We start from the raw sequence: 16,396 nt of genomic DNA on the forward strand, positions 1-16,396 counted from the left end.
TCTGCTGAATTGTTCCTGAGGTGGATTCCTCCGGTGAAATAGATGGCGAGCCTTCCCACCTGGACTTAGAGAGACTGAGATTTGCTTCTTTTCCACTCGATGATCTGCTGCACCTTGCGGTGTGGTAGGACTGTATCACTCACACTTTCACAAACGGCTGGTTATACATAAGACCACTGACTGACATTCTCTCACCCCTATTTTCTTTCACACCCTGGGAATTTTTTGGACTTTACCCCTTGGACATTTTTTATTTGGGACTTTAAATAATAAGCTGTTGTGTAGAACATTCTCCACATGTGAAAAGAGTGTGAGATCTTCATTTGAGTGTACATTAGATTTGTGTAATCTGTTTCTATAAGTGTTAAGGAGTCAGATTACTAGGGTGCACCCGAGCATTGAAACCCGAGCATTGGAACCCGAGCATTGAAACCCGAGCATTGAAACCCGAACATTGAAAAACAAAAGTAACACTTGGCCAAGTCGTTGTTTTAGTAGTTTATGTGTTTTACTTTTCTTTCATTATTGTAAGTTTCCTTTCTACAATTGTAAAGTGCCTTTAACCTGTGTTTGTCAACCGTATGATTTATTTCACTAAAGTTGGCTGGTTCTTTTGAGTTACAGTCTTGTCTCTGTGTCTCATTTAAACACACCCCTGTGCTCCTATAGTCGAACCTATTGGCCCATTTATATATTCTTTTCAACAATTCCCCTTACTGTGTTACAGAAGGGTTGAGACAATTGTTTTTTTATTGTCCAAAAATACCTTTCTGTGAGTTTTAGGGGCATCATACCACCATAAAGCAATTTGCAGCTTCTGCCATTTTTATTTGAGGCATGAAGCGAGCAGCAGCTAAAATTTTGTAGCTGCGGCGCTTTCAGTCACCACAGTCGCCTGCTTCTCTGCATGCATGGAGATACAGAAACACACATTAGCAGAATGCTAGTGTCTTATAAGCAGTTCGGCTTCACAGCAAGAAAAACTAACAGATCACACACATTATTGTGAAAACTAAAATAAACTGTGGGATTTCTTTTTGTCCTGCACAACACTCAGCTAGAGCGGAAGTTAGTTCCTATACAACGGGGTTAACAGGAAGTAGAATGGCTCTCCTCACAGCCAGAGATTTCCTAGAGCCAGAGATCAGTAATGACCAGATGAGGCACATCCACTCTCCAAATGTTTAGAGCAGTCTGAAGAATGCGCGGTGTTAATCAAACCTACAACTTAAATATAGACTGACCTCATTATTTCAATTCAATTCAGTTTTATTTATACAGCGCCAACATCACAACCTCAAGGCGCTTTATATTGTAAGGTAGACCCTACAATAATACATACAGAGAAAAACCCAACAATCATATGACTCCTTATTTGCAAGCATTTTGGTGACAATGGGAAGGAAAAACGACCTTTTAACAGGAAGAAACCTCCGGCAAAACCAGGCTTAGGGAGGGCGAGGCCATCTGCCATGACCAGTTGGGGTGAGAGAAGGAAGACAGGATATTTGAAACTTTGGATCTGTTTAATATAATCATCCACTATCGTAATATATATGACAGGAAATAAAAGGAAGCATCCCCTTTAAAAATAACTATTAAAGTGAAATCTAATGGAAATACTCTGTTGCTGCTTGTATGGTTGGTTTGACCTCCTGGTTCAGGAGCCAATGAGCAGAGAATGGAAGGACATCAGGAAACAGTACACACCTGAGTAATTTGGGCCTCTCTCTATTTAAGTGGCTTCACTGGAAACTATAGTTTCGCATTTACTTGTGATTGTTTTTAGGTTGTGTGCTCTCATACTGATCTTTTAAGGTGACGTGTTTCTGGTTTTGAGCCTACAAACATACATTTTCTCATCTTTAATCTTAGATTATGACCCTCCTAACACTAGTCCTTTCCTCTCTAAATTTTCTAGGTGCTTTCTTACTGCACAGTCTGACCGTGTTAGGGTTTTGTCTGTTTCCAGCACTTCATTTTAGAGCACACAGCTATAATCAGGGTTTTGGAGTCATGTGAAATTGTCATACAATCTTTCCTTTGAGGGGTAGTTTGAGCCAGCCAGTTACACTGAGGTGTAACTGAACGTGGTTACACAGGTGTTTCATTTGGCTTAAGTTATATTTCTGTTAACAAAATGGGAAAAGGTACATCTGAAATGTACTCTTTTATTTTACAGTAGAGTTACAGTAGAGCATTTTTATTGCTTTGTTCAAACTGTGGCTGATGTAATACTCATACTTCTATCCAATCATGGGGCCAAAATATGCTGCAATATTCTTTAGATTTTGGCTTTGAGGTTGGAATTTAAAAATAAATAAATAAATAATTGTGGAGGAGGACTCTACTCTTGGTTCCTATCACTGGTGGTCGGTACATTTCAGATCAACACATTTCATACAGAAACTAAGCTGCTATTAGGAAGCTCTGGAAATGAGTCACATAAACGTAGTAATCAAGACACAGGATGAGTAATGAAAAAAGCAAAATGATGATGGGTTTTCATTATGACTGTGGTCAAAACCGGTAAAAGGCTCAAAACAAAGGTCTTTATTCAACTTTTTTAAATGCACCATTTAATTTTAAAAAAGCACCTATCAGTTAAAACTAAACATTTCAGCCTTTGAAGACATTGAGCCCTTAATTAAATTTTTCATTCTAATTTAAACCAGTTTATATATGGTCACACAAGCGGGCTTTCCTTCAAGTTCAAACTCATCTGGGCAAACAGCTTCATGCAAAATTTAAGATAAGATAATCCTTTATTAGTCCTACACATGGGAAATTTTTGGTCACGGCAGAAAATACAAGAGCAGTAAAAAATTAAGAGAAAAAAGAGAAAAACAATAGAATAGAATAAGATAAACAGAATAACATACTATACAAAATAGAAAGAATACTATATAAAATAGAATAAGTACTATACAAATAGAATAAAATACTTTGTTACATAGGGAAAATTACACTTGGTGCCATTCCACATCAAGGAGACAGGGCGAGGGTTACAGTTGTGTATGGGATGTGTGTGTGTCTGTCTGCACATGTGTGGTCCTCTGAAGCCGTTTTCAGTGCCGCTTGTTTCATAATGCTTCATAATCATCATTCCCAGGACTGCACTCTTCTGAAACTCTTCTGATGTTGTGTCTGGAATCTGCTGGTGCCACTCTTCCATCAGTGAGAAAGACTGCCCGATGCACCAGTAGATGGAGTAGTTTTGTAGGAATACAGAGCAGAGTTGAGCTCTGAGGGTGATAAAAGCAGCTCCTACAGAATTAAATCGATGATCAAAAACAGGAGAAGATGCACTTTGGTGCTCCCTGACCTCCTTTTGTTAAATTGTGATGGGACTGACGCCTACTACTGGCACACACACTCACACCTCATTCATATTCAGAAATTTAATTCAATTCAATTTTATTGACACAGCGCCAAATCACAACAACAGTCGCCTCAAGGTGCTTTATATGGTAGGGTAGACCTTAGAATAATACATACAGAGAGAAATCCAACAATCATATGACCCCCCATGAGCAAGCACTTTGGTGACAGTGGGAGGAAAAACGACCTTTTAACAGGAAGAAACCTCCGGCAGAACCAGGCTCAGGGAGGGGTGGCCATTTGCTGCGACCGGTTAGGGTGACAGAAGGAAGACAGAACAAAAGACATACTGTGGAAGAGAGCCAGAGATTATTAATAACTAATGATTCAATGCAGAGAGATCTAAAGAAGAATTACTGTTTGCATCATGGGAACCCCCCAGCAACCTACACCTATTGCAGCATAACTAAGGGGGAATTCGGGGTCACCTGATTCAGCCCTAACTATATGCTTTAGCAAAAAAGAAAGTTTTAAGCCTAATCCTACCAGTACAGATCGTGTCTGTCTTCCGAATCCAAACTGGAAGCTGGTTCCACAGAAGAGGGGCCCAAAAATGGAAGGCTCTCCCTCCCATTCTACTTTTAAATACTCTAGGAACAACAAGTAAGGCTGCAGTGCGAGAGCGAAGTGCTCTAATAGGGTGATACAGTAAGATGGGGCCTGATTATTTAAGACCTTGTATGTGAGTTGCAAGATTTTGAATTCAAGTCTGGATTTAACAGGGAGCCAATGAAGGGAAACCAATATAGGAGAAATATGCTCTCCCTTTCTAGTCCCTGTTTCTCTCCTCTGTTTCCTGAGGGGGAGCCTCTTCTTGGACTCACGGTGGGGCCAGCTTATAAGAATATTCCGCCTGTGTGACTGTGAACAGAAGAGGAAGTTCACACACCAGGCGTAACTGACATGACATTTTCTAACCAAAGCAGTGTTCAGCGTGGCTGCAGTGACACAAAGGAAACAACAGGCCGGGTTGATTCCATTCAGCCTCAGGACCCCCGCAGTTTAAAATCGTCTCTGAGTTTATGTCGGGCTGTTATGTCAGTGCAGCACCGAGACAGATACACAACAGACGGCGTGACAGGTTCAAAATGCACTTCAGCCGAGAAATGATGCGTCTCTGGTGCCACGTGGTTGCGGTGACAGCAGGACAGCAGATGACAGAGCAGCTTTGAAAAGAAAAGGGTGACACTCAAGGGCTTTTACTGTGCCAGTGTGATCAGAGTGATCAGACAAACCATAAAATCGTGCAATAAAGAACAACAGAGCGGCTCCTTTTCGGTTTTCATCGTAATACTTTCTGCAGATGTTCACTGCGCCTTCCTCTGCGGTTACTTTTCCAGCACAGAAAGTGGAAAATTCTGCAGAACCCGTGTTACCTGATAGACTTTTAAAAAACCAATAACCTGGAGTAATTTTGAACTTCTTCAGGAAATCGAATCACACGAGGAGTGACGGTTCCTCATTTGCATGTCCGCAGCTGTCCTGGCGCGCGAAGACAAAACAACTCGTTCAGAGTGGAAGCTTCTTTCTTTAAATAGCGTGGATGTAAAAGCGAGACAGAATCGCCACAGCGACGGTAAAGTGTGATAAAGATAAAGCCGTCGCACGAGGGCAGCTCTGATGCGCGTCTGCACGTGGACGCGCAAGCAACAGGCGGTGAAGCGAGAGACGTCTCTCCTCGTGACATCTGTAACTTGTGATTTTGGTGCGAGCCAGCACAGGACACGCGGCGTGGATACCTTCACGCGCGGGAGCCGTTGTATAAACGCAGAGCGAGAAAGAGGGCGGTCAGAGGAGTGACGGCACACGGTGCGCCGCGCGCTGCTCTCACTCCCAGCTCGGCTTCTGGTGGGTTGCCCGTCGCACGTGCAGTTTGTTGTTCGTCCACGGCGGGACTACCGGCGTCGGGAGACGCATGCTTAAAAAGACCTGCGCGCACTTGACGCCCGCTTCGGTGATGCCATGCCCCGGAACCACAGCGGAGACGAAGGCGGCACCGGGCTCTGGATGAGGACCTCACCGGGGCACCGTACCGAAGGCTACGGCTTGAAGGATGTGGAGTCCGGCGGAAAGATGATGAACAACGCGGGAGACGGCTTGCTGTCGGCCCCCAGCACCGCAGGTGCTACCGGGTCCGACAACGCGAGAGGGAAGCAGGGAGCCCGGCTCAGCCTGCTGGGGAAGCCACTCTTATACAGCACCCAGAGCGGCCGGAGAAACGTGCGCTACCGGCGGCTTCAGAACTACCTGTACAACGTGCTGGAAAGACCGAGAGCCTGGGCGTTCATCTACCACGCGTTTGTGTAAGTTCACGTTATGATATGCGTGCGGAGTTGTGTGATGCAAAGATGCGAGGATGCACACCTGTTGATGGTCCCTGCGGGAAGGTTTGCAATTGGAAAGCTTGATTCAGTTTGGGGCACTTTTGATATGTGATGGCTGACATGCGCCAGATTCACAGCTTTTGCACATGAAGCAGCTTCAGTGTGAGACTAACAGGTCACTTTGCATTTATGAGTTCCATGTGTGCTGTTAAACCCAGATCTCAGGGTCTCGACGGTTAGGACATCTTCAGCCGTGCTGTGCGCCTTTCTTCGCTTCTCAGCCAGCTGTATTTAATTTCCCGCGTGCGACTGTTTGTTGTTGTGGCGTGATAACTGTTCCTGAGAGGAAGGAAGGAAGTCGAGACACATGCTGACTGCAAAGCACCATTTTTTTGGGTGTGTGTGTTGTGTGTACACTAAGGGGAGGAGTTGCAAAGGGTGGACAGAAGCTGTTTACACTCAACGCAAACAGCTCAAGTGATCACTTTTCTTTCTGAGTCGTCATTAAAGCTACTCTTTCAAATTGCATTCTTCATGAGCACATAGGATTTTTCCCTTGGTGTCGTGTGTAGGCTGTGGTCTGCGGTGGCACCTTTCATGTCGCATTCTTTTAAAAGAAATTACGCTCGCTGACTGAAAACGGTTTTAAAATTTCCTAGACAGTGAAATCGAAATTTTATGTGTCATGCGCGGTGATGAAAGGCAGAAATGGAAATCAGATCCTTTTCTCATTGCAGAGTTGGTCCTGTTAATAAATACTGTTCATTTAAAGTACAGCAGCATGTTGGTTAAACAGGACGCATTCAGTTCAGTTTTACTTAGAACTGGTTCACAAAACCAGTCATCTCAAGGTGCTTTACTCTGTAAGTTAAAGATATTAATACCTAATACTAGAGAAAACCACAATGATCAGATAAGCAGATGAGCAGCACTTGGAGGCCGTGGGGAAGACGATCTCCATTTTAACAGGAAGACGCTTCCAGCAGAACCAGGGTTAGGGAGGAGCAGCCATCTTCCACATTTGATTAGTTTCTCTTTGTTTAGCTTTTTGGCGGTGCAGAGGTTAGAATGATATAAGATTTGAACCATTGTAGAGGCTATGGAGATGGACATGTGCACAGTCCTTATGCACATGTGGAATACTGACTGGCTGAAGAGTTGGTTTGAACGGAAAAGGTAATGACGACTAAGCCCACCACCAGGAGACAAACTGTGGAAAAAAATGTCAGTTTTCAGAAAGAAAGTACCATTTAAAGCACAAACTGTGATTTCAACAGACAGTTGTAAATGTTTTTGACTTAAGAAGAAGACGTTCTTTGTATATTATGATCTCCGTTATCTCTCAGGCATGGGGCTCAGGTAAATGACCAGCAACAGCATTAAATTAACAAGAATGCTCATATTACAAGCTGTTGCACACATTTTTGACACTGCACCCTGGTGACAGTATGCAGATACAATATGGGTTAGATGACCTGCCTTCTGACATGAAGTCGGCTGCACGTAAAAAATTAACATTACCAAAACTTTAAGATTGAGCCTGAAGACGCATACTGCTGTGCATGCCTGTCTTTAGTTCACAGTGAACAGAAGCTCAATTTCCTGTAAATGCCGCCATATCTCTGCTGGCAACAATGCAAGTTATGCTCTTTTTATAACAGGAATTGTCTTGTGGAAATAAAGGTACAGAGGTCTCTGTTTACACCAGATAAAGTTGTCTCAGCATCACCTTTTCATTTTGATGCAAATCGAGCTAGCTGTAAGCTGAGCAGTTTGTCAGCTGTCCATTTAGTGCGCTCACACACGGTGAAAGAATCACTCTGCAGACCACAGCTACAACTAGGGCCAAATTTAATTAAAAACCAAAATTGGTCAAAATTTGCAAAGGGCTGGATTTGGTGTGAACCTTGATTTTTGACACGTGGTTTGAATTATCATGCTTGTTAGCTGGCTAACTAATGGGACAAGAAGTTTTCTCAGTTTCTACAAAAGCTGTTTCTGAGCCACTGGCTCGTTTCACTCTGTACAAGCCTTGCCTCTTTTCCGTGGAGCAGCATCTGCTCCCTGCAGTGTTGGGTTAAAATTGGATAGTACAATCATCAACAACAAGCTACAATAGCAGCTCTGTGTTACCTCAAAGATAAGCACTGTTAAGGCAGTTTGATGTCAAAGTTTACTAAAGTAGAATTCGACATAGAGACATGGATGGATTTACTAACCCCTGCAAGTGATTCCAGCTGATTTTCAACACTATATTTCCAATGTTTCCATGTTTCTGTGACCTTTACTCCAACAATCCCTCCCATTCAGATTTGTTTGTATATTAACTAAAAGGCCTAAATTCAATGATTTGCTTCAACCAAAATAGAGAATCTAGTGTTTGTGACCAATCAGGGGTGAGGGTTTGTTTTACACCCTTTCATGTAAACTGCGTCATGGGCAACATTTTTTTTTTCTGGGAACCAGAATTTAGATTTTTTTTTTCTAAAATCCAGATTTGAAACTTTTGAATTACACTTGCTCTATATTTATTTTTAGCATGAAAGTGTCATCGCTTCAGCTCCAGTTCTTTATGAGCCATCCAGCTTTACACTGACCTTCCATATTCCCCTTTATTGGAGCCATAGCTTAGACGTACACCAGTTGATATGCTTTAGTTTGCTGTTTTTGTTAAAAGCTTGACTGAAAACTGCTAATTTACATATTTTATGAAAGTGAGTTAGTCACACACACCCACCGGGATCTTCAGACTCCTCACATCGGCGCTCTAGAACATTAGGAACGCATGGTCGGGTGGCCTGGAAGTTACTGAATGCTTTTCTTTCATTCCTGCGGCAGCGAGCTTGAACTGGAGATGCGGGAGGAGGAGGAGGAGTGAACTCTCACTCGGCCCTTTGCTGTCTCTCCTGTACTGTGATGAATGGAGCTGTGATGGTTAGTGGCCTTGAAAGTTATCCTGGTCTGCTGATAGGACAGTTGTTGGAGCTGAGTGTGTCACCGTCACAGTTGTTATCTTTGAAATAAGATGACATCCATGTCCATCCGATGTCAGACCTAACTGTGGTTCACCATTAAAAGCACTGCAAGCGTATTAATCAATCTTTCTTTAAATCAGAGCTCAGTAATTGGAGCACTCACTGGCTGGTGTGTAGGGGAGAGTTGGCTCAATGGACGAGAAAACCTGAAATTAACTGAAATTGAAAGAAGCAGCAAGGTGATATTTTGCTTTGGGGTCCCTTTCACATTTTCATAATCCAATTATTCGGTGAAACCGGTGGTTTAAATGTGTTTTAGTAACCCAATAAGTACCTAATTTGCAAAGAAAAGCCTTGCATGTTGGGCACCCTCAGAAGAAGGTGGTTAGTTCAAATGCAGGTTTTGCACACGGTGTACCCGATACACAAATAGTAGCACTGTGGGTTAGCTTGGTAATATTGTAAGAGTTTGATAATAAAGAGGTGATTTCTATCATGTAAGCAACAACCAGGTAATGGTCACGAGTATTATCTGAGTATTGTGTACTTGGGGGCTGAAAAGCCTAACAGTTGGAAAACATTTAACGTGCCTTTTTCTGCTCATTTACCCCCATATTTCTTCTTCAACTCTGCTAGAATAGATTTGCATGGTTCACATTTCAAAATCCTCACCTGCCTTAAAGTGGGCCTTGCTGCTGCCTTTAGTTCATCCCCTGTCTGAAGTAAACCATTTAAGCTGCTCCCCTTTGAAAGGACAGGGTCCGTTTTAGCAGACATTCATCTGACTGGCTGCGTTCATACACAAGAGATTAGAATTAAAGGTGGGTGTGGCTTCTGTGCTCGCATGCTTGCCATGATCATTAAGGGATATCCCCTCTCTCTGACGTCAGAGTCAGGACTAGAAACAAAACTGTCTGAAACTGAACATTATGGGGCAGGAGAAAAAAAGTTATAGTACAATGTTAGGAATAAAATTCCCAGTATGCTGTTAATAATGTGAAAACAATGAGGTACTATAGATAATTGTATTATAGGTTAGTGATAGACTAACATCATCAGAAACTTGAAATAAAGTGATAACATAATCTAATCTTGGAATAAGTTCCAAGTATTATCCATTCATGGTTATGCTGAAATATAACCACGAGTCATGGCTGAAAAATTCTATCTGTTTCTATTAAAATTCATTCCAGTCGTAGATTAAACCAAACGTTTGTGTGGAAACCCTTTGGAGGGTTTCTGCGAACGAATCACCAGACATACAGACACGTTCACATGATACTCGACACCAGAATGGTCCCTGAGGCAAGCAGCAAATTTGCATAATCTCAGTTAAGAACAGGGTGTTTTTCCCGCCTGCTGTGCTGCTTTGTGATGTGAAATAAAAAGACAACCAAGACAGACATATATATCGTTAAACTCCAGTACAAGCTTATTTTTAACGGTGTCTGGTTTTTAATTTTCTTATGCAAGAAGCATAACTATTGTAATCATGAATGAAAGGCTCTCTGTAAGAAGGACTCAGTGCAGTTCGAAGGGTCATGTGATATCTGAAAATGAAAAACTTTTTATTGTTAAAAATGTTATGTAACATTATAGAGGACTTTAAGGACATTATCTTGTCTGCTGCTTCGCTAAATATTTTTGTAGCTTTGCATTCCTGACATCACAGCTGAGATGTACTTGCTCTCCACGAACCACCTGCAAAACACTCCTATAGCTTTTATCACTGGGGAGCAGGAGAGCTATGATCACGGAGGTTGGCAGAATGCTGCGATATGGAGGAAAAAACTGAATTTATGTTGTGTTACAGAGTAAAAACAACAATCAGTATGTAAACACAAAAAGATTATAGATAATGTCTGTTTTTAAAGGTTCTCTGTGGGACTGTAATGTGGACATGTGCTTCAGTCATAGACTGTATGTAAAAGACGGACCCTACTGCATTTTGAAGCCTTGTTGGAATGTTTTTGTAGCCAGAAGGGGTCATATTTGGATGTGACAGTGATGTGCTATGTAGCCAGCTTACTCTGGAAAGCCTTGTTGAAACCTGCAAAAACTGTAACTGTAAGAGTGAAACACACAGAGTCAGATACTTGCTAATTAGTGTAACTACTTAATTAGTTGGTGTAACTAAGTAACATCCATTTTCTTGACAGTTAACCCTCTGTACTCCATAATGGCTTCAGATGGGTTCTACTATTGGCTGTGTTAAACAAACATTAAAAAAACCCCATTTCTGTACACTCGATATTTTAAAGTATTCTATTAATATCAACACTTCAGGAATTTGAAAAACAAACTATAAGTTTCAGTTAAATATTTTTGCAGTATCTTACATTTTTACTCCTGAGTCACCTCAACGCTCTGGCCGTTCGTCTGTAGTAAGTCTAGGATGTCAGTCTGTTTACCTCAGCTGTCAAAATGCCGGGTGTGAGGCATCCGTGCGTATTTACTCTGGAGGGTGTAAAACTAGTGAAAGGAGTCTGATACGAGTCAATAATTCAGAGAAGCACATCGGACATTCAGGCCTAACATTAGCTGGCATAGCGTTAGCTCGCGACTAGCTGTTGTTGTTGTTATAGCCAGCTTGTCTTGAGCTGTACTCAGATAGGAGGGCTGCATGTTGTAATTTTAGAGCCTGGACTTGATTTCAGGAGATGAGGCTTCAGGTGAGGAGGAAGAGATCGGCGTTTGTTGACAATTCCGAGGAGGTTGCTAGTTAGCTTTTTCTGGAAGTTTATTTTGTCTGCTTGTTTTTCTTTATGCTTCACTTTTCTGTTGTCTCTTTCTCCTCACCTCTCACTCACTCTTCCTGTTGAAAGGAAGTTCTTCCTCCCCACCATCACCAGGCGCTTGCTAATAGTCTCCTAATAGGAAGCATGCATGTCTGATTGATGCATCAGATATACTCGCTCTCTCTCTCTTTACATTATAATAGGAAACACATTGAGATGACTCTTGTGAATTTTTGCTATTTGAATAAAATTTTAATGAGTTAATTTGAGCATTTACAGTTCTGACTCTCACTGGTCTTCACTGTTTTAGCATCTGTTCTGTTTGTTTCGTTAGCATAAAATTTTTGCAAAAACACTATGAAGGTTAGGTCAAAGTTCTCATCTCAAAAATGGCTCCCTTATGTCGCAGGTATAGTTCAAGTTTTGAAACGGTGCTGTGTTCGTTAGCATCACTTCCTTATTACCAACTGATTAAAATCAAAAGAGGGCGGACTTACAATAACACTGTAAGCGATGGAGAGAAGAAACCCGACTGTCATGAGCTCTGATCCATTCAGCCAAATAAGCTAATTTTGCACAGTTTAAATTGGGTATTGCTATAGCTTTAAATGATGGCTGTAATCCATATGTAAACCATTTCATGCCCAGATTTTCATACAAAATATGTACTGAATAGATGGGTTTGAGTCTTGTTTAAAGGCTTATGTAAGCAGAGCGTGCCTTTAGAGAGCCTCATATTCACGATTGGTTTCACATAACACATTGTTTCGGTGTAAAAATAGGTTCTCTTTATTTTATTTCTGAACTCTGCAGAACATCCTCTTTTAAACATCATCATTTTTATTGACTGCATCTTAGTTAAATGGAATTGGTCTGTGTCTGGACAGCAACGTGGTTGATACTACTATAGCCGAGCTTTGCTGTCACTGTTTAGATAACTCAGAAAAGTTCTGTTTCATCATCCACCGCTTTCAGGAGCCAGTAAAAAAACTCTTTTTGCTCTTTTGTTCTTTTTGTCCTTGCAGTTTCCTCTTTATTATTGTCTTTACCTTACAAATAAAAAGCGCCTTGAAGCAACTTTTATTGTGAACTCTTCTAGTTGGTTAAATTGGTTAATTAATTTTATTATGTTAGTTACAATAGGTTGATAAAAATATGACAAATGGTTAAACTGTTTGCAAGCAGTACAAAGTAGCTAAATGTGATGGTTAAATAAAAGTTACATCACTGTTTAATAGAGTAGCAGGTAGAATAAATGAATGACTGACATGTAGATTTGGATCATAGTAGTCCAGATCTGGTATAAAATGAGTTTAAACGAGTACAGTGGAGCATCGGAGGCATGGATGATGAAGCTGACTGTGGAGGATGAAAAGGTTGGGAACCACAGCTGGATGTCTGCTGGATACATTTTTGCGACAGCTGCAGCACTGAGCCCGCCTTTGTGCTGTCCTGAGCCGGTCGCGGGGCCGGCCCGGCCCTCTCTCCTGCTCGTGCACACGCGTACACAGTGCTGCCATTCATCTCACCTCTGCATTAACAAGCTCTTATCCTTCCAAGTATGTTCAGCGGCAGGAAAACACGGAGGGGAAATGCTATGGCGTTTCTCCGCCTCAGGTTTCTGAGCTGGCACGTCGAACAGCCGGGGTGCACGGAGTGGCGATATGAACTCGCTGCTCTCACTTGTTAAATATCTATCAGTCAGTTTATTGTTAGAAATACTTGGATTTATAGACTGCAGTAAAGGATGCTGGCTCATCCTGAAAGCTGTGTTTGATAAGCTTAGGTTATTGGGCCTGTGAAGCCAACAGACACAATAAAATGTTTAGTAGACATCTAAATGACTAATCAGAGGCTGCTCTAAATCCCGCTGCTCTTATGTATTATATTTTGAGTTGTCATTTATTACCCACCTTTTTAAATTCTCACTTAGAAATATCTCTGTTCCCTCTAAGCCTCCTTTTATCATTTGGAGAGGTCTGCACTCTGCTGTGTATGTTATACATTTGCTTAACCTTCACAGCATATTGGGGTATTTTGCACACTTTAAGGCAATCTGAAACCTTTTCAGTAACTCAATGGAAAGAAACTTCCAGCATGAAGCACTAGTAAGCACAGCTGAGCTGTATGCGTCAGCGTATGTGAAGAGGAGCCGGCCGGCATGATCTGTGTGATGTCTTTACTCAGATGGTGGCTGCCTCACACTGACACTGTGAAAGTGAGAAGCAGACGCCGTGTCAAGAAGGTTTATGGTGTGAATTTATCTTCAGATGCTTTGACGAGAAGGAGGCGGGTTCATGAGTGGAACAGGGGCTAAACAGTTTCTGTGATAGTTTGTTTATAGCGGTTTTCTGGCATTCGATGGGTGACTGTTTTGCATTTATTAGACCATCATTGCTGTCGTTTTTCAAAGCACGCAGTAACTTTTGCATGATGTTTTAGGCATGCTTCATCTAAACGTGTGTGACATCAAGGCTGTTTCTCGAGCACCGTTTGATATGGATCAACCACAGCCCAACTTACTATCACAACCTGCACATCTTTGAGCTGGTTCGTGTTTGTTAGTCGTCATAAATATTTTGTTTCACTTTTAAAAAGGGCCCCTGATTACTTTAAAAGGAAGACGCAGTGACTATTTACAGCACGGCATATAAGCAAAGTAGCCTACACCCCCTGTGTTCATGCTGTCGAAGAAACTGATTGAAGACTCCAGCAGTGTGTCAAATGTGATTTTTAAACTGATATTTCCGATGAATAAAGAGCTCTGAGGCCAGGAATAGATTAGTTGGCCACAAGATTAAAACCACCTGTCTAATAACACGTAGGTTGCCTTTATACAGGCAGAATAGGTCCAAGCAGTCAGGTCACAAGTCCTCATCAGTGGAATACAGTCATACTGGATTGTATTGATGATGGTTTAAATATTAAGAATAATTCTTTGCGAGTTGCCGCTGTGTAATATTCACATTTGTCCTGACCAAGTGAGCACGAGGTTTAGTTTCTTTGTGTTAACCGGTGAAACTTTGATCAAATTGTGTTTGAATTTGAGAAGCATGTTGGGATCTTTTTTTCTTGAGCTGTTCCCAAACATTTTTGCCACAGTGGCGGGGTGTATTATCCTCAGAAGACATAATGCGCACGTTTGTCAGGGCGTGCTGTTGCTGTAGGCGGTTGTCATTGGTCTATAACAGTGCAAAAGTTGATTGTATATGTCAAAGTCACACCTCATGAGTGCCAGAACCTGAGCTTTTCATCCAAACGTTGGATCATAATGAGATGATTAACTGCTTGGCTTTGTTTTTCTTGCAAAGGCGCTCCTCATCGCTGTGACATATTCACCGTTTTATTTTCCTAGATAATGGATTAACAGTAGTTTTTAACTTTTAGGGTGCACGCTTATCTCTTCAACTGTAGAGTTTTCTTATGAAGGCTAAATAGAATTGTTGCATTTTATATATATGTTGTAATTTCCTACTCTCATGTCCTTTCACTAGATTCACAAAGACTGCCCTCATGTCCTCTGTCCTGTGTGAGTTATCATAAAGAGCTTGATTTTGAGTCTGACAGAACTTTATTATTCTCCGTTATTAATGACATTGTATTGTATTGTTCTAATCTATATAAAGAATTCCTCTCAATAGTTTAGTTTTTTTTGACCCAGTTGTATAATAAATGGTACTTTAGTATTTTTGTCTTAGTTGGAAATCCTGGTATCGTGTTCTTGCTGCTCCAACACAAAAACCTCCAGCCTGCCGATGTTGACTTTTTCACCATTTAAAACTGGAAATGATTCACTTTGTGTACATGGACACGACTCAGTACAAACGACATGACACATTAGATATCATGACTATTTCATGAGCTGCCCTCAGACTGTGTTGTTGTATAGTATCTATGCATATGTAAATCACTGTGCCTGTTTGATGCCAATCACAGGATGGTCGCGGCTGATGGAAATTGCCTGCTGCAGGTTTCAAGTTTCTAACCTCAGTTTACTCAGAGGGAGTTCCCCTCTCTCTATTGTCGGGGGCTGCCTTTCTAAACACAAAGACAGGCCTTGTCACAGGACACGCCTGCACACATGCGTTGTGGGTATTGTACCTTGGTGAAGAGAAACATCATTTAGCTAAACAGCACCTGTTTGCTTCCTTTGAACGCCACCTTGCTCCAACGCCTCCCACAGCCTACGGTCGAGATGTCGGGAGTTTCATTCCGGTGACATCTTGAAAGGCTCGCAAACCAAACAACTAGTAGGCACCATTACCGTCTGGCTTCCCCTCTCTGAAAAATGTCAGATTCAACTTTCACGTTTGACAGAAACCCCAGCCCACTGCTGCGAAGTGAGCCTGCCATCGTGGGTTAGGGGGTTTTCCACCTGATTGCCCCTTGTGTCTCACTCCCTGATAGGAAGGTGTTTTTGTGGTTGATTGTCCCAGCCAGTCATTTCACAGGTTCCAATCTGTGTGAATGAGTCACTTTTAGTGTAGAGAAGCTCTTTTTTCATACAGCTCTCTGTGTTAGCTCCCCTTTCCCTCATACCCTTCTTACTGCATTACTTCCAGTGGTTTCCAGCTGTTTCCTCCTGCTCTTATGTGACCTCACCCCTATTGTCAGCATGACAATGGGAGGGACGTCAAACTTCACTCTCTTCCAAGAAGAAAATCTTTTACTCACAGTTCTATCAGAATGACTGGTGAGTGGGGTACCACGTTGGATAGACATCACTTCAGAGTCTTCATCTCTCTCCCCTGACAGTGCTATTTGTTTGCCTTTCTGTCATCAGAGGGCTTTTGTTGGCCCCGTGAGAGACTGGTCTTTAACACAAACAAAGAGAGGAGTGAGTATCATGATCTTTTATGGCCCCGCCCTCCCTTTTAGCCTATTTTTATTGCAGTTTTAGTCCTCCCTGATCTCTAACTGTTAATCAGAAATGTGCTGGCAGATGCTTGCCTGGAGGGGTACGGAGGTGGCACGCCAG

At 42.0% G+C, this 16,396-nt stretch overlaps 1 protein-coding gene across 2 annotated transcripts in view; it reads left to right on the forward strand.

Annotated features, from left to right (window-relative positions):
- Window positions 1-5,163: 5,163 nt before the first annotated feature.
- LOC134629564 (potassium voltage-gated channel subfamily KQT member 5-like) overlaps window positions 5,164-16,396 on the forward strand; it is a 123,958-nt gene continuing 112,725 nt past the window's right edge. For both annotated transcript variants that reach the window (XM_063477009.1, XM_063477010.1), the window contains exon 1: window positions 5,164-5,684. In XM_063477009.1, the coding sequence (XP_063333079.1) occupies window positions 5,344-5,684 (341 nt within the window). In that variant the 5' untranslated portion in view covers window positions 5,164-5,343. The remainder of the gene's footprint in view (window positions 5,685-16,396) is intronic.

Source organism: Pelmatolapia mariae, linkage group LG6 (genome assembly GCF_036321145.2).
Source record: "Pelmatolapia mariae isolate MD_Pm_ZW linkage group LG6, Pm_UMD_F_2, whole genome shotgun sequence".
In the NCBI taxonomy this organism is placed as follows: domain Eukaryota; kingdom Metazoa; phylum Chordata; class Actinopteri; order Cichliformes; family Cichlidae; genus Pelmatolapia; species Pelmatolapia mariae.